At 44.9% G+C, this 20,922-nt stretch overlaps 1 protein-coding gene across 2 annotated transcripts in view; it reads left to right on the forward strand.

Moving 5' to 3' along the window:
* Nucleotides 1-16,070, forward strand: part of KIFAP3 (kinesin associated protein 3) — a 73,291-nt gene extending 57,221 nt beyond the window's left edge. For both annotated transcript variants that reach the window (XM_066192078.1, XM_066192079.1), the window contains exon 20: nt 15,671-16,070. In XM_066192078.1, coding sequence (XP_066048175.1) covers nt 15,671-15,779 — 109 coding nt within the window. In that variant the 3' untranslated portion in view covers nt 15,780-16,070. The remainder of the gene's footprint in view (nt 1-15,670) is intronic.
* Nucleotides 16,071-20,922: the final 4,852 nt, after the last annotated feature.

A 20,922-nucleotide genomic window follows, 5' to 3' on the forward strand; every position in this document is an offset into this window, starting at 1 on the left:
CTTCCTTGGCTGGGGGATGCTGTTCTAGCAGAGATCCAAGGCACCCTCTGCCATTGCAATTCCATGCTCTCTCATTTGGGAAAATTCAGGGCAGTTGGAGCAGCAGCTGCATCTGAAGGGGCAGTTGCTGAAGTGGTTGACTCTTCTGTAATCCAGCAGGGATACCACAAGTGTCTCCTGTGGAGTCCCTGTCCCAGAAGACACTGGACCTACACACCTGGAGCTGCTGCACAGTCTTAGGAGGGTAGGGAAGTGCTTTTTTGAAGTCAAGCAGAACAGGAATTAAAAATAGTTGAATTATGGATAGACATCTGCACTCACTGGGTTACCACATTTGGGCTGTTCTCCCCTGTCATTTTCGGGAGGGAAACATGAAGTGACAGCATTGGCAGTAAAAACATCTGTTGATCTGGGGAATTAGGTAGAGTGTCTTAGAGGCTTTTTTTTCAAAGACACTGCCTTCCCTTCATGGGATGTCTTGGACTTTTCCTTTGAAACCTGGAGTAGAGTAACTCTGAGGAGTTGAGAATGCCACCTCACATGATCAATTCGTGCATTGTGAAGTAAAGAACAACTTTGAAAGGCGTTGTTAAAGTATCTAGCCCTGCGTTCAGTTTGTAGATTTGCTTGCATGTTTGCTGTTCTGCATATGTTCACATGCTGATAATTGTTATTTCTGTTACTTGTCATCATGAAGCAGAAGCCACACGAAAGTGAAGACCTGGGCAGCTGCCATTTTTCTGATAGTGCCACCCTGAGAAATCCTTTGCTTCTGGGGATCTAGCTTGTGTGTTTCGCAGCTTCCGTTTACAGCTCTTAGCCCTGACCTATATTCTTAGTGGAGTCGTACTGTTACATATGAGGCCTATAAATAGAATTATTTCAGAATGTAACATCCACAGGACCAGTGATAAAGTCCATAAACAGCATCTCTTGTTTTCCTCAAAGGTTTGGAGCAGAATGCAGCCAGATTGTAAGGTATGGTTTCCATTCAGCAGAAAAGACGTGGCTGACGAGGTTGTTTTGATAGCTTCTCTCCAGGTTTTTTTCATTGGCTAGGAAAAGACTTTTGTGATTAGATTACCAGCTTTGAATCATCTTACTGTCTTTCAGAAGCAGATGGGCATTAGGCATAGATTTGAAATTTTCATCTGTTATTAAAATCTGAATTCAAGGTTTCTGGTTCTGATAAGGCTTAATATTGAGTGAAAGTTTTATGATTGTGGAAAACAAAAATCCCTCACCTTTGGCTGATATGATGACAGCTTAGTGTCTGAGCTGCAGGGGATAAAGACCAGCTGAAAGACATCTTCCAGAATCTATGGTCATTTATCAAATTTTAATCACCTTCTGGAGACTAATTACTTTCTTAAGACACAAACATAATAGTGATGGCTAAATACCTTATAATAGAGATAGCTACAGTAGTTTTCTTGCCCTTTGGGGAAGAGGCCACTTTTTAACCTTTCCCAGCTACAGCTAGGTAATGGTACAAACCCTGAGTGCAAAAGCCAATTTTTGGTTAATATCTTCAACAGCCTTCTCAAATCTTCTGTCTGTAGCTTTGAAAAGATTAATAGTTAGGAATGCTAGAGCTGGCCAGAACTTTTTTTTTCCCTGAAGAAGTTTTCTCCAGTGCAGGATCCTTTAACCTTGTTATAAAATGCAGCAGAGCTGCCATTGCACAATCCTCATTTTCTCTGAGACGAGGCCTTTCTGTGTGTGCTGTTCCCGGCATGTGCACTCCCGGCTCTTCCCAACAGAGATCTGACTGAGGCTGCTTCCCAGGAAGCAGTGAGGTTTGGCACGTCAAGCACAGCCAGTTTTATGGGGTGACTGCATGTCTCTGTCCTTGGTGGGACATCTTTCCTCTTGCCTGGATTTACAGCCTAAAGCTGTAGCTGCATGTCTTGTTTTTGCCATGGCAGGTCATTGGGATGTTTTGTGAGCTCAGTGTCTGGAGCCAGGCCCTCGCAGGCTGCTCTGTGCTGGCCCCAGGGGAGCTGTGGCTGCTGTTGGCAAATTCCAGGGTGCACAGCCAGGCTCTTGTGTCTGGGCTTGATGGAAACAGGACCTGGCCGCAGGTCCCGGTGCGCCAACACTCAGTGTGACTTGGCTAACCACTTGTGATGTCTGCACATGCTAAAAAGTCCACACTGAGTGGCAAGAATGCTGGTATCTCTGGCCTTTTTTCACTTGGAAACCCTGATGAAAATCAGGTGGGAGTTTTCGTGGTGGAACAACCTAGAGCTGTAGCCCTTCATTGCCCTTGATTGCTACCCTGTGGTGTGAATTCCCAGTCATGAGTCCCATCTCCCATCTGAGTCAGGTACAAGAACTGCTGCAGGTGCTGGCAAATGTGCAGTTTATGAATGATTATCAAAATGCTTTTAAATGGTGGTACCTGTAACTTACATCCTACTTTGACCTTTAGAGCTATATTCCATATAGGTCCTCATCTTCAATTAGATTTGCTAAAGGAGAGGAATTGGGGATCTTGGTGACCCTGCCAGGGAGTGTGTCTCATCCATCTTGTATTTCCAGTAAAGTTCAGCACAGTTTATTTAGAAGTTGGAACATTCCCAACCTTTCAGGAGGTAAGGACCATCGTGCAGTCTGTCTCTGGGGGTGAAAACCCACTCTGTTAGCAGGCAGCAGCAGGGATCAGTGTCAGAACAGTGTTTCATGCTCCTTTAGACAAAAATTGTTCTAATGTGAGGTCTGTGCTGAGAATACCCACACATCTTTCCTCCTCATTTGAACAGAAGCAGTAATACTTCCCTGTCTTAGTGCTGGACATGTAATGAATGTAAAACCTTTTCATTAATGGAAAGAAAACCTAAAAGAGTATAAATTACTATTACAAGAGGATTCTACTTTGAACCATTTTACTGTAGTGATATTTCTTACAGCTCTGTGCAGTACTTCTTTTCCATAATTAAACCTTATTTTAAAAACAAAACCCAACTTAGTTGCCTTTGCAATGTGTTCAGCAGAGCTGTACTCAGCTTCTGCCATTTGGACACTATTTAATTTGCATTTCCCAGGAGATTTGAATTAGGTTTTATTAGTAAATTGGGCCTATAACCTTGCAGGCAGGTTTTATTAGTTTATCACACATCAGTATTAGCAAATTGTAAATCCCACTGAAACGAATTTGAAAAGGCCTTAAAGAAAAGCCCAGAACCAGTGAAGTTCCTGGACACAAATAGAGAGTTTATTTTGATTGGTTTATGCGTTCTTTTTTTTTAATCCCACAAAAATCTTGTTAGTGGCACCAGAGTCACCTTTTTCATCATATTCTGTTGTCCTAACTGTGCCTACGTGTTTAGTTTTATAGAAGTTAAAGGCACTGACTTCCTGGGGAACTGGCAGAGAAGTTTTGTTCCTCAGTGCTACATACCCCTGGAATTGAGATTTTGCAGCCAAAAGAATGTGAGAAGGAAGTGGGACCTGCTGCCTTTTGGAGGGCTTTGGTCACAGTCTGGGACAAGCTTATTGAGTGACTTCACTTGAGTGGTTCAGGTCCTGCCTGGATCATGGCCTAAAATGACCCAAAATTCACTGTGTAGTTATTCTCCTTCAGTACTAGATGTGGCAGTGGGTGCTTCCAGAACAGGAAGGCTTCATTGCTAAGAGCTTTTGAATGTGAGCTTGAATTTCTTTGTGTCTTACAGTAATTTCTTTCTGCATCAATACTAAACTAGAGCTCTCCCTGTCCTTTTCTCTTGGTTTTGGGGTTTTGTTTTGGGTTTTTTTGTTTGTTTTGGTTTTTGTTTCATTGGTTGTTTGGGTTTTGCTTGTTTGTTTTTTGTTTGGTTTTTTTTGTTTGTTTTTGAGTCGTGGTCATATTTCTCCTAGCTGTCACTTCATTATTTTTTTCATACTGTCTTCTCAAAGCCTTGTTTATAGAAATGCTGCAACCTGATCATACAATCCAGTTTAGAGGTCACTAATAAGTATCTAGTTATGCTGTGGACAGTTACTGGAGCATTTTTGAAGACAAGGGTCTCATTCTTCCAGAGGATGAAGATTTTGCCCTGTGGCCCATATTCATCAATGAGATTTTCCCAGAGTTTGGAGAACTTTTGCACCACTGAAGGATTAGGACTGTAATTGAGGAATATCCATAAAAGGACAATATTATTCATATCCAATATTTGATATACAACAACTTTTGAATGTGCTTAGGTGCTTATTTCTTTTCAATGTGTTCCCAGGATCAGGAGAAGCTCCCAAGCAGCTCTCCATGTATCCCACACACAGCCAATGCCCACAGTCCTTGGAGAGCTGATAGCCAAGGTAGGCAGGGAAGCACAGGTGAGGAGAAGGGAAGTTACTCCTCCAGAGCCAGGTGCCAGAGCTGGAGCAGGGCAGGGCTCTCCTGAGCGCTCCCACAGTGACCAGACCACACCACCGCGCCAAGGTGTGTGGTCTGGAGCCGGGAAGGATCAGGTTGCCCTTGTTTCATTTACTGTAAGAGAGGTTTAATTGCTCCCAACAATTGTAGCAGTATGGGAGAGATGAAATGGCTTGCTGGGGAATATTGTAACACAGTTAAAATAGCACAGTTTTTTCAGCAAGTTGCAGATGCCGTTTTGGAAAGAGAATCAGTATTGAGGTTTTAAGGCACTTCAGCTCTTTTGGAATACAGGATACTTGGGCCTCTTTCATTTGCAGTCACTTCTATTACATTTTTTTCGTTGCTTTTTATTTTATTATATTCCACCTGCAGTTGGCCTCATTTAACCATCGTGCTTTAGGTGGCTATTAAGAATTTTAAAAGAATACCCAAATGCAGGAGCAGTGAGCTCAAGTCCTTTGGAATGTCTTACCAAAAAATCCCCCCAAACCTGGGTCTGTCTCTTCTGAAATGTAGCATTAATTAATTCCCACGTTCTGTCTGCTGCTCAGTCCCTCCAGATGTGCTACTAGGAATAGACTGGCTCCCTGGTTACAAGCCATCTGGGCTCTGTAAACTGATTTGCACTTATATTAAACAATAAGTGAACAGAATGCGGAAGAGTTATTAAAGCAAATGTACATTGCATATAAATCTCAAAGTAAAATATTAAAATGTAGTAAAGGGGAATGGAATGTGCAAATGAAGACCTGCTTGTTTTTAATGAGTTTAGCTGTGACCTTCTCAATTTCAACCAAAAGAAAAGAATTTTATTTTTCTCTTTAAAAATAAAAAAAAAAAAAGAAAAAGAAACTATAAAACTGCTTACAGAAGTATCTGAGACAAAAACAAGGAAATATAATGTTCTAAACTTGACTGGTCCAAACCACTCAAGCTGCTGTGACAGCTCATAAAACTGAGAGTAGTTTTTAACTGGACTCTGTTTTACATTGCCAGAGTGAATTTTCCTTGCAGGAAGTAGCCAGAAGGTTTATTTAGTTTCCAGACTGCTGCTTTGATCTTTCCATTCTGTCACTTCTCAGGTTACATAGCCCTTTTTCACTGCAGTAAATCTGCAACAGTTAATGAGAATAAAATTTCCTCCTTCTCACTGATCACATGCTGTTAAATGCCAAACCACAGCCAGCAGCATATTTGCAGAATTCGGCTGCACTGTACAAAAACAGCACAATCAGTTTAATCTTGTTGGTTTTGTAATTCATTTTATTGAGCTTTCCTTTTTCAAGTGAACTATTTTATCAAGACAAGTGGTTGGAAGGCCAGATCTGGAAGAAAGATTTAAAACTGTAATAAAGCGAGGGGTGTTTTGTGTGCTGGGTTTAAGCATGCTCACAGGATTCAAAATTAAACTTAAAATGAGGAGTTTTAAAAAGGCCCATATATCAGTGGGGTATTTCTTGTGGTTATTATCTGAACTGAACATACGCTCTGAACAAGTCTCTAGCATAAAAATTAATACATCAAATTAATTTCTTTGCCAAATACTTAAAATTGTTTTGATTCTAAAACTTTATTCCTATTCTGTGTTTATCAGCCTCAGCCATCCAACTCCAAAGACTGACCCACCCTTTTCCCTCTGGAAAATGAAGATGATGGGTTTTTAACTCTGAGATTTAAAGAAATAATAAATTGGCTTACAGAGTTTATTTGCCTTCAGGGTTTTGAGCTTTTTAAAATTTATTTTTTCCAGTACTCCCTGATCAACCTTTTTGGTCTGGAAACATTTGATTTTTCATTTGTTTGAGTTCTTTATATAAAAATGCTACTCTAAGATATAGATCTCCAAGATCTTCCTTGTCTGTATTTGTATCTGCCTTGTTTCCTGATATATCCAGTGTTATTCTTAAGAAAAAAAAATAAGAGACATTGAGATTTACTTTCTTCTTGATTTTCACTAAAATCATTGCTGATTTGGGATAGATCTTAACAAGATTTCACTAGGGTCCTGTGCTGATCTGTAAAAGTGCTTGAAATCAGGACAATCATCTGTGGTGGTAAAAAATATTTAAAGTTTCTTCATCAGTAATTACACTGCAACTGCATTTGCTGTGTGTGCTCAAGCGAGCGCTGCAAATCCCCCAGCAATGTTAACTTTCAGAAAAGGCTTTGAAAGCTTTTATTGGCTGCAGCTGGAAGTCAGAGCAGAACAGATTTCTTGATTCTCCCTCCCTCCTTCCCTCCAGCATCTGGATTCTCATCCACAGCGGGCTGCCCTGCAGACAGCACCATGTCACCAGTGCCCTGTGGCCTTGCCTTCTCCAGGCTTTGGTGCACAGCAGGGAACTTCTGTCCCCGTTTGTGCTGAAGGACAGAACTGAGTGGCTGTGCTTGGGCTTGAGGAGTTTGTATAAACATTTAAAGAGAAAAATCTCCACCAAAAGGCTGCACTTTTGCTTCCTCTGCTTGTCTCTGAGTACGTTTTCAGTGACCTGCTGTAGCATAGGAAGCAAGGAACACTTCCTGTGTGGAAATGGGAAGACTAGTGGAAGTTGGAGCAGATCCTGATCTGGTCAGTGACACCAGTCATCTCTGTGAAACTTCAGCATCTTGTTTTGCTCAGGCAGTTGCCCAAAGCTTTCTGTACCCAGCCTAACACTGAGCTTGCTGGAGACAATTAAAAGAGAGGCATGAAAGTTTCCCAGGCCAGGCCTATTCCTAGTTCAGATTATGGCAATGGACTCTTTCAGTTTATGGAGTTGACACATACACTTTGGACTGTGCAAGGAGAGAGGGGGAGGAAAGGACATCTCGCTTTATGTTGCCTGTTCCTCGGGGCCTTTTTTATTTGTTTTAGTTCTTAATTAATGCTTAAGAAATGGATATATCTAATCAGTGGGTTTGGACAGTTGTTGAGCCAAGAGCACAGGAGATGTTTCTGTCAGGCTTATAATGGAAAGCCAGAGCTCTTGATTTCCATTCCAGCTCTGTCTGTGCACTTGACCTTTTAAAAAGTCCTGTAGAGAATGGCTGAGAAACTCCCTGTCCTTGTGGCAAACCTGTGAGTCTGAATGCTGCAGGAGCTCTCCTAGTGCCCTTCAAAGGAACAACGTGGCTGCATGAAACAACTGCAGCCTTTGAGCTGCTGTTTTGCCCCCTGGCTCTGTTGGGGATTGGTTGCTTTTCTAGCAGAGCAGAAATAATCTTTTTTTTTTTTTTTTTCCTTAAAGAGTCTTACAGAATAAGCAAAAGTCTTTTCTGTCTATGTCAGTCTAATTTGAGTCTTCTCATTACTGTAGTTTGTCATTTGGCTGTCTTTAATGTCTGGGCTGTTTTCTCTTCCAATACTCCAATGGGAAACTGAGGTCATGGAGAAAAGGAGCAACTTGTCCAGGATCACACAGCAGGTAACTGACAGCAAGAAACTGAGGCCAAATCCCAGACTGTGTTTGCAGAGCAGGGATGGCAGGAGCTACAGCTTTCAAGCAAGGCTCGCACTGAATTTGGCTAAGTAAGGTCATTTGTTTTTGGTTCAGTGCTTTCTTACTATTCAGTTGGGATTGTTTTTTTTTTTTTTTTATTGTAATGCTGCCTTCCCCCAGTGGATTTTGGCGTGGTTAGTGCTTGGTGCATAGCTGGAGCCTGACACAGAAGACACAGCGCTCATTTCTCCACCATTGTCAGCTTTCCATTTGTTTGTAATTAAATGGGAGAAACAGCAGTGTTGTGCTGAGATACAACTGGGCAACAAGTTCAGAAGCAATTGGAAACTTTAAGTCATTAAGTACACTGAAGAAAGCTGGATCACATGGAAGGAGAGACATGATCATATCCATAAAAGCTGTGCTATGATGCATGAGGGAGCTAAAGCATTCTTGCACAGGTTCATTTGGATATTTTCTGTCTTGGGAGCAGATACAATATTACTATTTAATTGACATTAATGTTTAATGCTAATGTAGAGATGGACTTGGGTGATTGATTCAGTGGGCACAGTCACAGACACTGCCACAAAACTCCCCTCCCACTTGAGCTTGAGGAATAAAAAGCATTAAAAAAAAGCTTCACAGATAGGGGAGAAAAATTTGGAGTCATGAGAGGCAGAATTTAGTAGACTTGTGGCTTATAGTTTAAGGTCATTACCAGTAGTGGGAGAATCTGAAGTTACAAAACATTATATAAAGAAACATTGTTTTTTCCTAAGGCTTCTCAGTTGTACAGAGTTTGTCCATAACCTATGGTTTGTGCTGTTGCTCTGAAGGACAGAAAATTTATGGTCAGTGACGGCAAACAGAGGTAACTGGCTTGTAGGAGGAAGTGGGATCATCATCTAAATCCCTGGACTTAAAGCAAGGGCAAAAGCAACAGGCCTGTGCCCCTTTCTGATGCCCTTTACCCTGCCGTGGCTGGTGTTGGGAGAATGGGATCCCATCCAGTACTCAGCTACCAGGGAATAGCAGCAGAAAGGCCACAGAGTCCATGGCTTCAGAGGCTCTGAGCCTCGGTTCAGGTGTGATGGTTCCTTGGTACCTGCAAAGGATTAGCTAAATGTGCCATACCTGCAGACAGCTTTAGAAGCTGGAGGTCTGCGTGTGTTCTGTGGAATTCCAAACCATTTCCCACCTGCTGTGCTTGGATGCACATCGTGCCTTAATCCCTGCTTGTGCAATGAGTCAGGGCCTGGATGTCCCCAGCTCCCCCTGCCTTTCCATGCCTGGTCCCTGGGCAGGGGAAAGCTGGGGAGGGAGGGAGGGAGCTGCAGCTTTCACCAACCACTGTGCTAATTGGGCAGGCAGGGCTGAGCATCCCCTGTGTGATTATACTGCCCTGCACTGCAGTCCTTGTCTCAGACCAGCACTCATCAACACTTCAGGAGCAAACAGAAACACCCACTGAGATGAGAGAAAAAAATAGGGCCTTTGCTGCTGGCAGACTTCTGTGTGTCTTGTTGGCAAGTGTTCTAATCAGTGAACTGCATGTCGTTTGTACAGGTTAGAATGCTGTGCTTGTCTTGATTAGAGACTGGTGTGCCACTCCTGGGGCTCTGGCACCCCCTGAGGGGAAGGTACAGCCTTCAGTATTCATCTGGACGTGATTTGTTTTGTCTGTTATACACAGGAACTTGATCCAGCATTGTGGAATACAGGGCTTCATGGCATGAGAGCTTATGAGGGAGTACAGGATGGCAACTGTACTGTCACACATGAGTAGATTCATGGAAGAGAAAATTTCGGACCTCAGTGATGTGCGGCTGAAATTCTGAACGCCTGCCTGGGCTGAGGTGGGGATGGCTTGGAAGTGGAGACTGATTTTTAGAAACAATAATAGCCAGTGTGTAGAGGGAGAAGGTACAGAGGAAACCGCTATGAAGTGTACTGACATCAGGCCCCTGAAGGATGCTCAGAACCCCTCTGGTTCTAACCCCTTTCTCTGGTCCTCAGGAGGAGTTTAGGAAAGGTGCAGGTGTGATCAGAGGTGCCACATGTGTCAACAGAGGCTGCCTGTTCACACCTGCATGTAAACCCTCCTAGCAGCTCACTGGAGCGTGTGGAGAACTTTGGGTGTGAGTCCTTCATTGGGACTTGGTAGGGTCGCTGATGAGTTCAGAGTTGCAAGTAGTATTTGGTTGGTCTTACCAAGGTCAGAGGATCTACAGAATTAAAAATCTATAGATTTTTTAAAATAAAACAGATTTTATTTTCAATAAGCTTATAAATCTTGTATCCCCACTGAGTAGCTGAGAGCCCCTGAGGCATGAGGACTTGTTGATGTAGAGTAAGGAGGAGGATTTAACAGGGTTTTAGAAAAAGTTTAGTGAAAATAATTAGAGATGAAATCTTGGCTCTGGTGGAAGCACTCTATATTAGCTTGCAGTTCATTTTCAGGGGGCAGTGATTCCAGGGTGCTTTAATTTTGGGCAGAAACGAATGAAACTTTGGCCCTAAAGTGTGAGCTCCTAAACTGGTATTTCACCCTCAAAGGTTTTTCCGGGGCCACTGTCACCTACACTGGCAGTGACAATCAGCACACTCTGGGTACAACGTGTGCCAGACTGCTTCAGACCTGCTTCCCAGGCTGTGCTTCCTGCTGGGATCACTCCAAGATCCATGGAGCCTACTGGGGGGATTTGAGTTGGATTTCAAGTGTTTACTTTTGACCGAGAATCTCCCCAGTGATGCTGGACTTGCCTTTCTGAGGCCCTGCTTATGCTGGAGGAATTAGTACCTGGGAATTAGGCTGTGGTTTGAGAGCCCCTGTCAGCAGCAGCACCGGTCTCGGTGTGAGCACTGGTGTGGACAGGGTGTGGGTGTGCAGTGTCAGAGGAGCTCTGCACCTAGGTGTTAATTACCCAGGTGTTAATTACCCAGCCCAGCCCAGGCTCACCAGCCTCTCCTGAAACCCTGCCCTGGGGAGCAGCACAGACACCTGGAAGGGAACCCCAGCAGAGGATTCCCCATGCAGTGCTGGAGCCTGCTGAGCCTTCCACACACCCCACAAAGCCTATCTAGTTCAGAAGGACTTTGTGGATGTAGCAGGATGCTGGCTGCCATTTTCTGTTGGGAGGGAGGACACAACTGGTCTTTACATCTTGAATTTTGTCAGGGCACCTAAGATCCTGCAGGGGTATATTAATTTGGATGTTCTGAATCAGAGCAAGCATCAGTAAGCAGGGCTGTTAAGAAATCTCTCCTCACTCATGCACATCAGGAACATTTTCCTCTTCGGCATGTGTTCCTCAGTTCCCTCGCAGTACAAGCAAATTGGAAAGTTCAGCTGTCATTTGGGGAAGGTCATAGATCACGCTAGCAGCCTGAGTAATCCAAGAGGTTTTAAGTATCACAGCATTTAGTTTAAAGTGAAATTTGCTCTGACAGGGGCTGGCAGACCAATAGGAAAAAGAAATATTTGTGCTTGGAGAAGTGCATGTGTAGAGACCTCGAGTATAACTGATGGCTGGAAGTGATTTCAGTCTAAAAAAAACAAATCATTAAGAGAGTGCATAGGGGTAAAATACACAGTTCATATTTTAAAGGGTCTCAAAATGAACCAGCAACTGAGGTTAGCAGTACATAGTAATTAGCTGAGCTGTTCAGTGTTTAACTCCATCAGCCCCAGGCGTGGGGCTGGGCTCTGCACAAGAGCACGGTTGCGTGTGCCAGGGTGGCGGCGAGCGCCGCTCTGCGCGCACGCGTGATTCGTGAGACAGAACTGCCTGCAGCGACCTGCAGATTGAGGCAGCAGCCTCAGCCACCCACCTGAGGCTGTTGTGGTGCTCTGTGATCCATAGCCACTTTACAGCTGCAGGGGTGCATGCACTTCTGGGTACCCAGTTACATAGCAGTGAGCACTGGGAGGAGAAAAATGCTAACTCAGGCAAAAGTATTTTTGCCCCAGTGGATAATTATGTGTCCCTAATTTACGGGAAGACAGGCTTGGTGCTTGCTCTGCCGAGCACTGAGTTTCCTGGTAGATGCTGTAGCATAAAGCCAAAACAACAGGTTTTTCATAGAGCAAGTCTTGAGGTTGATTGCTGGTATAAATCTGAGCACACATGGCACAGATCACGAGCTCAGGCCAGTCATTACCCAGCAAGTGTTTACAGCCACAGACCTGCCATCTCTGCTGGCTCTCTCCTTCTGCTGTTCTTGGCAGAGGGGGCAAGGATTCATCAGGACTTGTTTTTAAATCCGTCTTCACCTCGGTGGGTGCTGCCCTTGTCCCGGCAGCCTCAGGAGCGAGCCAGGCTCCGGTCTCCAGGCACGTGCTGACTCTGTGGTTGTCGTACCCCTCCGTCACCTCCTGGGCTCAGGACCCTTCCCTTCAGCTCCTGCAGGCTGCCAGCGAAAACAATCCAACAGGCAAAGCTGGTATGCTTCAAGAGCACTAACATGGAAAAATGAAGCCAGTTTTTTTCAAGCATAGTCAAGACTTCATTTACTTCAAGGAAATATTTAGATAAGAGAGAGAGTAGTGATTTGATCAAGGTGTTTTAATGTGATTTTCTGGTTTTGGGTTTTTGGGGTTTTTTTTTGACTATCCAAAGCAGTTATCAGCTGATCCATCTCTTCCAGTTTTCTTCAGGACACTAACATATGTCTGAACCATTTGGAAATAACTGATACTCCTCAAAGTTTAAACTCTAGGGATCTTTACCTAATTACTTACACATTTATAAAAAAAATATTAAAAAACTGATTTGTTGAGAATGTGATTGAAACCATATTTTCCCTGCTCTCGTTATCAATTTAAATACATTTAGAAGTTCTTTGAATAAGGATTACTGAGCTGGAAGTGTCTGGAAGAGCTCAGCCTGCAGGGATAGAGGCCCATTGCCACCGCGTGGCTCAGGGCATTATTACACCTCACCGCCAAAACCCGTGGTGGTTTAGCTTGGGGTGAGTTTAGGTTTCAGGATCCTGGTTTTGTGTCCCTCTTTGCCACAGGAAACCTGAGGATGGCACTGCTGTGAGCCTGGGCATGGTTGCTGCGAGCTTGACTTGCAGTCAGCAGCGCTGGGCACCCACAGCCTCCTCACTCACCTGCATATCATTCCAGAATGGGCTTTGCAGTGGTTTGCAGAAATGCAAAAAAGCCCCTATTCTACCACACTTGTAATAACAACAACTTATCCACAGCTAACATTATTATAGTCACAGAAAAAGCATCATGGAAAGGTAAACCCAGAAAAGCGTTTTCTGTTAAAATAGCTCTTCATTACAAATTAACTGTAGATGTTTTAAGGATCTTTGGAGGAAAGCAATGAAATTCCTGAGTTTAAAGGTAGCCTTAAAGGGTCCTGCTTATCTGCAGAGTAACGTGTCTGGTATCACTGGGAATTTGCAGAAACACAACAGAACTGGACCCTGCACTTCCAATTCCCACTGTGCCTTCTTCTAGTACATTGTTAACTCGTGGCACTGACAGTATTGAAAGAACCCTTAAGGAATTGGCACTGTTTTACAGAAGGTTGTTAACCGGTTTGTTTTCTGAACTGCTGAACAAACTGGTCAGCTTCATGCTTGTCCTCGTTGGCTTGTTCACAAGAGCTTTGGGCCTGATACGCAGACACTGCAGCCAAGGGCAGCCTGGGTGAGGTCTGTCTGTCAATCCCTTTGCACACTGCAAATCAGTGACACAGGAGAGGCAGGGACTGGCTAAGGTGAGTGCTGGGTTTGGGGTTTCTGGAGATGAGAGATAAACACAAAGTAACAGGATTTCTCTTAATCCCTTCTTTCAGGAGTCTTTCAAAGCTTCAGGCCTGGTAATGAGAAAGCTGTTGTTTGCCAGGTACAAAGGAGGCATCTGGGGAAGGTGCCTCAGAGGTCACCAGCTCATTTCCTAATGGGCTTGAAAAAGGGTAAGAGGACTTGGGAGTGGATACAGGAAGGAATGGGTGGCCTGAGGAATGCATTCACAGAGCTTTGCACCACTGCAGGATACAGCAGGGCCACTCTGCTTCTCTCTGCCGTGCTGAAGGGCTGATCAGCCTGCAAGGTCGGGCTGATGGCTCTGTGCAGCAGTTAGGAGATGGGTGCTGCCAATTCAGATACACGCAGGCAGATGTGGAAATGCAAAGCACTTTCAGGACACAGCATTTCTCAGGATACATCCAAGTAAAACAGTGATTTTTTTTTTTTCTCTGCTGCTTGGCTGTTGATTGTGTCCCTTCCATCTCAGAGGACAAATCTCAGCCTCAGACCTTCCACCTTCACCTGACTATCAGGATATCCCATGAGTGAACTCGTTTTCTGAGAAACCAGGCACTAGGGATCCTTTTCTAGGACCTCACTGAGATACAATCCAAGGAAAGTGCCTTTGTGAGGACAGTGATGGACACAGTCCCCCCCATGCAGCTGAGCCCTTTCAGCCCAGCCAATTCAGCAGTGCCAGCTTCTTGCAGAGCCAGGGCCTGGGGCCCACCCATTGTACATCTTCTGCAGGGGTCGTTCTTTCCCAGCCTTGACTGTTGCATAACCCATGTTCCATATGGATAATTGGCAGTAATGAGGTTCAGCTTTTCCCCACTCCAAAAGCACTTTGGTTCTTTGTGTTTTGACAGTCTTCAGAGGGGAAGTTCGACTCCTTTCAATGCATCTTTAGTCAGACAATAAATCAGCATCCTTTTCCATTTGTCCCCCTACTGAAGTGGAAGCTAAGAAGTGACATAGCTATGAATAGGCAGTAATCCAGTGTCTTAGGCAATGCTCGTTTTTCCTCTACCTCCTGCATGAGTTATTGTTGAGCATGAAATATGAGCCACTTTTCCCTATGCAGTTCTTGTGTTTTAGTATCTAAGTCATTGTTGTGGGACTTTTTAGGTATAAAAGATGCTGTTTTACATGCAAAAATAATTATTCTGTCTCATTAGTACATAGCTTTTCAGTATGTGATTAATTCCTTCTGCCATTTGGCTGCCAGTCTTGTATCCCACCAGAAGCACCATCTTTTCCAGATATTCTCACTTTTAACTGGTGTTCTCCATGCACTTTAGAAATGGACTGAAGGCAAGGAGTGAGACTTCAGGTGTGCTCTGTAGGGCAGGGTTATGACAGGTTTTGCCAGAAGCCTGAAGGATGTGTGACTTTAAAAAGGGAGACACTGAGTCATGGAAGTAAAGTGCTTGGCCAGTAAATCTGTGAAAGGAGGGAGGAGAAGGTTTTTGTCTCTCCTGGGATTCCTCTTGCACCTGAAAGCCTTTCCCTGATTGGAGCTGCACTGATGTCTCTGCAGCATTTCTTTTCCCACCAGGGAAGCGGTGTCCAGAAGGGGGACACGGCTGGCAAAGTTTCCTCACAAAACCATCTCTGTGGCAGTGATGCCTTAGGATTTTAGCTTTTATATTTTTCATTTATTTGTAATCCTGCAATTCTTTAGTGCAGAACTCCAGTGCTAGCTAGTGGCTTCTCATTTTGGTCAGACACAACAATTCCTCTCTAGGCCTGGAAGTCAAGGACACCTCACTGCCTCAGGCCCTGAGAGATGGAAACAACAGTGAGTGGGGGGGGAGCAAACTTGTGGTAAATGACTTCATTACCTGAAGCTGTAATGGGAAGATTAACCCCCTATATGCAAATAAACCAAACTTATAAAAGTGTGAAAACCCGTGACCCATTGTCCATTTTTGGGTGTAGCCCCTGGGGGGCTTTTTCTGCCCAAAATGTACCTGAAGGCCCTTCAACAAATACACCTGCTTTTTATTCTCTTTTGTAGGTAAGCCCAAAAAGGCATCAGCAGGAGGAGCCAGCAGCGCTGGTGTTCCTTCCATACCATACAACCCCCTGCAGTTTCCCTCTCCTTGTTGTCTTGCAGCATTGGAGTGGATGGGTTTGGTCAGAGCACGGTGGTTCCCGGGCGCCCGGCGACTGCCTACGGCTACCGGCCCGACGAGCCCTTCTACTACAGCTACGGAGCGCGGTGAGCCCGGCCAGCAGCACTCTGCCCTGCCCCTGCGTGGCTGCACCACCAGGGCTCCACTCTCTGTATCCTTTGGCATGTGTAGCTCCACATAAATCTAGCCTTTCTGGGTCTGGTGTGTTAGTGACAGTGTTTACTCTTCGGTTCCTCCTCGTTGTTATTATTTTTGTACAGTAACTGTGACTTGAAAGCGGGAATTGGAAACTACTGGACTGGAAAGTGTCACGTTATGTATATTAAGCTACTAATTTAATTTCTATTAAATATAAAAACCTGTGTGGTCAGCAGTGGTGAATGTGTTTCTAACCGATGTTTTGTGTGTTTTACAAGGCACTTAAGAAGGGTGCTCCATGTGCAGTGTGTTTAACATGGACTGTTTCCCTCTCACACTTCAGTCACAGAATACCAGTAAGCCCCAGCCTCTCCTGGCACTGCCCTGACACGTAGTTTGGACCAAAGTCCAGTCCTGGGTCTGAACACTTTAATAATGGAAAGATGGCACAGATTCAGTCCCCTGGAGCTTCAGACATTTACAGTCTATTTTAAATGCTTGAAAACACTTAAAATTAGAAACTGCACAACAGAATACCTTTACCCCAGTGTTTAAACAGAGTTCTGTGGGCTGAGAGAAGACAGCCACATCCATCCTGAGGCCCAGCAAGAGCAAGAAACACTGTGCCTTGGTTCAGAATCCAGAGGCCGAGCCTTTACCCCAGCTTCCCTATCTGGAAACACAAATCCATCCTGTCGCGGTCCTTTCTGGGGTTTAAGCTGGGTCTAAGCAGGGATCATTGAGCAGCAGACCCCTTCACGCTGGACTCACAATGATTGTTTTATGTCATGTTTTCAGACGACCTGCAAACGGAATTCAGGCTAAAGCTGTTCTTCAGCTGTGCATGCCCACTGTAACAGACAGAAGAAAGGGATGATAATGCCCTCTCTGCCACAGCTTCCAAGGCAGCAGTTCAAATTCCCACTTTTTAAAAGCAAAGTTACCTCTACCTCATCCTTTTTCTTTTGTTAATGCCTGTTGATTTGCAGATCTGTTCTTCTCCTTCTTCCTCCCTCCTTTATGGTTTAAACAGAAAGTTGACTTGCATCAGGGGCTGATCCTACAAAACCAGTCACCAGTAATTCTGTAAGACTGGGGTCTGTGCTGGGAAGGTGATCTTCAAAGGCATGGGATTGTTTGGGGAATCTGACAAACTCTTAGTCTTATACTTCAAGAATACCTTTGAAATAAAAATTGTTTTGAAACCCTGTGTTATCTTTACAAAGTGTGCAAGTACTTTTATAAGCACCATTACTCGCTGTGTCTCAAGCTGCAGGACTGGAAAGGAGTCTAAAATTAGCCATGGTATTTCATACCAGTTTTCAGCCTTCTCTCTGTGCTGGCTTCTTGTTCAGGGCTTCACTCACTGGAGGCAGGTGGAAGAACTGCATTGCCACGATTAATCAGTGTTTTTAAAATTATTTATCATTTTTAACTAATTCTTACACAGTTTCTTAAAACAGGTAAGATCTCACTTAGAAACATGGCAGAAAACTTGAACTACACTGATGGGTTCCCAGTGTTGTACCTTTCTAGATTCTGTCCTTTGTTCTGAGCCCACAGTGGATTTGCCCAGAGGTTGTGCCACATTTAGTCAAAAGCTTTCAGATATTTTTATAGTTATAGCTGTGAGAGAAATTCCCCAAGCTGCACACTCAGGCTTTTCTTCTGAGACTGGCACTTGCTTGTCAGGCTTTTCCAGAAATCAGTGTGAAGTTATTTAAAGCAGTTACCCTTCTCATGGAATGTGTTTTGGGGGAAAAACAAAATGAAGTGGGTCCTTGGAGTATATGCAAACTATCAATGAAACTGAAGGAGCCTTTAATTGGAAGCTGCAGGTTAACGAGGAGCTGCAGTGGAGCTCCAGTGAAGGGTGGGTGTCTGTAATTGTAATACAGTTGTGACCACGCTGAGAATAAATGGCAGTGGAAAAATCTCTGGCTGCATTTTTAGTATTCAATGTTAGGAGTTTATGGGAAAAGAATAAAAGATCAAGTATTTGTAGCTTTGCCTGGCAGCAGCTAAGAGAACATCATTTATCTGCAAACAGAGCTTGGTAAAAATTACTCAGCACTTAGTAGCCTGAGGACAGAGCCTGCTCGCCAAGATGAAAACCAGCTGTGCCACTGCACTTTCAAGGCAGGAGAGAGGCTGATTTTCCCTTTAATTACAGTTCCTGAGCCAGAAAGGGGGAGAAAAGATAGGAGCACACAGACTTTTCAATCTATATCACATTCCCCGTGGGCGTCAGAGAAAGACGGGAGAGTCTGACCTGTTTCATTATCTGTATTTTATGGATTTAGTCCCTGGGTACTGTGTCCTGCACAAAACAGGGCGAGGAGGGATCTGCTTTAACAACTTCTGCAACTTTTGTCCTCTCTTTCCTAGTTGTTTTTTTTTCCCTGACTTTGTAGAACTCTTCTTTTCTTTCCCTGTATCAGCAATCCCGAGCCATTCTAGTAGTATCCTCTTTCCCAGCCTGCTGCTAATTAATTAATGAGTTTGGTTAGGCAAGTGTTTTAGATTCAACCGGGCTGTAAAGTTAATAGCACAATGAAATAAGCAATGGCTGAGAAGCTCCTACGTCTGGTAACTATTAGAGAGGCTTTGTGCAGAGGGACGGGCTCATTTTGAGGAGCAGTCTGCTCCATGCAGCCGCCTAAGATCTTTTGCTCATTATTTGTACTTGTGCTTATTATTTGTACTACACCAGTATTTAGGAGCTTTCCAGGGCAACGGGGTGGGGGAAAGCAAAAGTAAACAAACATTCTCCTCCCTGAGAGCTCATGGAGGAGCTGATTCAAGGTCTCTCAAATATCCAGGGGGTTGTGGAGCTGTCTGCTAACAGTTCAACATGTGCATTTCATTCTGAAATCAGACTGCCGCGATTCTGTTTAATTTTATCCGCTCTGGATTAAATGAAACAGCAACAAGATGTATCTTCCTCTGGAATAAGCAGGACAAGCTCTGTTCAGATTCAAGAGATTCTGGGCCCCTCTGGCAGGTTCTTTAATGGAATTCCTGTCGCGCTGGTAAGCTCAGCTGTCCACTCACCGTGGCCAGAGGCTGGGAAAGGTGTCAGCCTCCATTCCTTCCATGACCATCCTCAAAAACCACGAAGTGCACGAAGCTGCCTTCCTGCTGCAATTCATGTCACCTTTGAAGCTCCTGTGATCTGCTCATTTTTCCCTTCAGGTTAACGTTTTGGGGTTTTCTTCTGAAAGAGGTCTGAGGTGCCAAGAGAGGTGTTGGAGCTGCATGGCAGAGGAGGACTGCACTCCCCTGCAGGTGTTTCATAGTCACAAGGTGTTACTTCCAGCCAGTTGGTCTGGACACCCACTAGAATAAAAACATGGACTTTTCCAGAGCTGGAAAAAATACGCTGGGGTCCCTGATGCCTAAAATAAAAGAAACCCACTTCTGTTTATTAAGAAATTGAGAAACATCATTGGAAGCGAAAACAAAAGCTACTGTGCTGCAGTTGTAATTCACGTGGCCGTGCAGGAGTGGGACATCACTGGAGAAGGCATCAGCTGGGAGCACCCCTGCAGCCTTTGTTCCCTGTGCCTGTCCCAAAGGCCCCTGGCCTGGAAGAGGCTGAGCTGGGGAGCATCTCTGCACTGCGGAGAGCCTGCGCAGTGCGCTGGACAGACTGGAGCTGTGGCTGCCCCATCCCTGCGGGTGTTCAAGGCCAGGCTGGACGGGGCTTGGAGCAGCCTGGAATACAGGAAGGTGACCCTGCCCAGGGTGGAAATGAGGTGAGCTTTAAGGTCCCTTCCAACCCAAACCATTCTGGGATTCCAAGGCAGTGCTCCCCAGCTGTCCCTTTAGACCTTACATGCTCTTACTCCATTGAAGTGATTTTTGCTCTGTCCCCCTCTACAGTCACCAATCTTTCCTTGCCCAACTGACTTAAAGAACCAGTTCCAATCCAAATGAGGCATTTCCTAGGAGCTCTGTTATCCTGCTGCTTCCAGCTCTTCCCTCTGCCCTTGAAAGACAAGGAGAGGGGTTCACACCTCCCTGATCAGGTCCTGGGTTGTTCTCTGGAGGAGCCCGTGTTGGCTGTGCTTAGGAAAGGCAAAGGGTGAAGTTTGGGGCAGAAGCCCAGCTGGGGGTTTTGTGCAGCACCTGGCGACAGGGCCCTGAGCAGGACACACCCCTCAGTGCCACTTCGGCCTGCCTGAAACAATGGAATCGCTTGGGAAAAGCAGGTAAAGGGAAGGAATGCTGCTCACAGGGACAGCCCAGCAAAGGAAACACACCAGAACTGAAGCAGAACAGCCAAAGTTTGCTTTTTCTTCCAGACAGCCACATGAATCACACCACAGCCTGAAGCTGGAGCCAACGGCTGTGACTAGAAATCACTTGTTGCTTATTAAGAGGTTTATATCTTTACCTCCAGTTATTCATGTCTTCTGACCTTCTGCCTTTGCCCTGCCACAAACACACAACCCCACGCTTGGCCTCTTGAATAAACTGGTGCCTAATGTTCACAGTTCCCCTTAGTTTGCACTTTAGGGCCAGGATCTTTTTGTGTGTCTGTCTGATTTGGGCCAAAGATTCTGGATCTTTCCTGCCTTTGACAGACAGAGGTGGTGTACCTGAACTTTAGTTTCTGTTCCTGTGTGCATTATCTAACCCTTTAATGTGTGATGTACTACATATGTCATGCTATCTATGACCCATTTTATTTTCCTGCACCCTGTTTCTCCCATCATATTTCTTCTTCAAAAAAGCCTCAGATCATCCATCTGCCAGCATATCCTGCCACAGGAGCAGTCTCCTAGCACTGTGTCCCCACATTAACCCTGACATGCCTCCCCGTACACACTCATAGGAGAAATCCTCTCTCCTCACTCGACTGAACAGTTGGTGAGGCTCAACTGAGCGCAGTTTGGGCGTGGATCCGAGGGAATCCCTTTTGCTATTCAGGGAGCAGAGCTTTGGCTGTGCTGGAGGGACTCGGGCATTGATGAGCCGCTGTCCAGCTGACCTGTGCGTCCGGGGTCATCCGTGCTTGTCCAAGCACTGGAAGGCTTCCCTAGAAATGGAAGGGGCAAAGCATATCGCTAAAGAACACACTCTACACAGC

The sequence above is a fragment of the Chamaea fasciata genome, unplaced genomic scaffold (genome assembly GCF_029207755.1).
Source record: "Chamaea fasciata isolate MVZ Bird 193981 ecotype frontalis unplaced genomic scaffold, bChaFas1.0.hap1 SCAF_10, whole genome shotgun sequence".
NCBI lineage: Eukaryota > Metazoa > Chordata > Aves > Passeriformes > Sylviidae > Chamaea > Chamaea fasciata.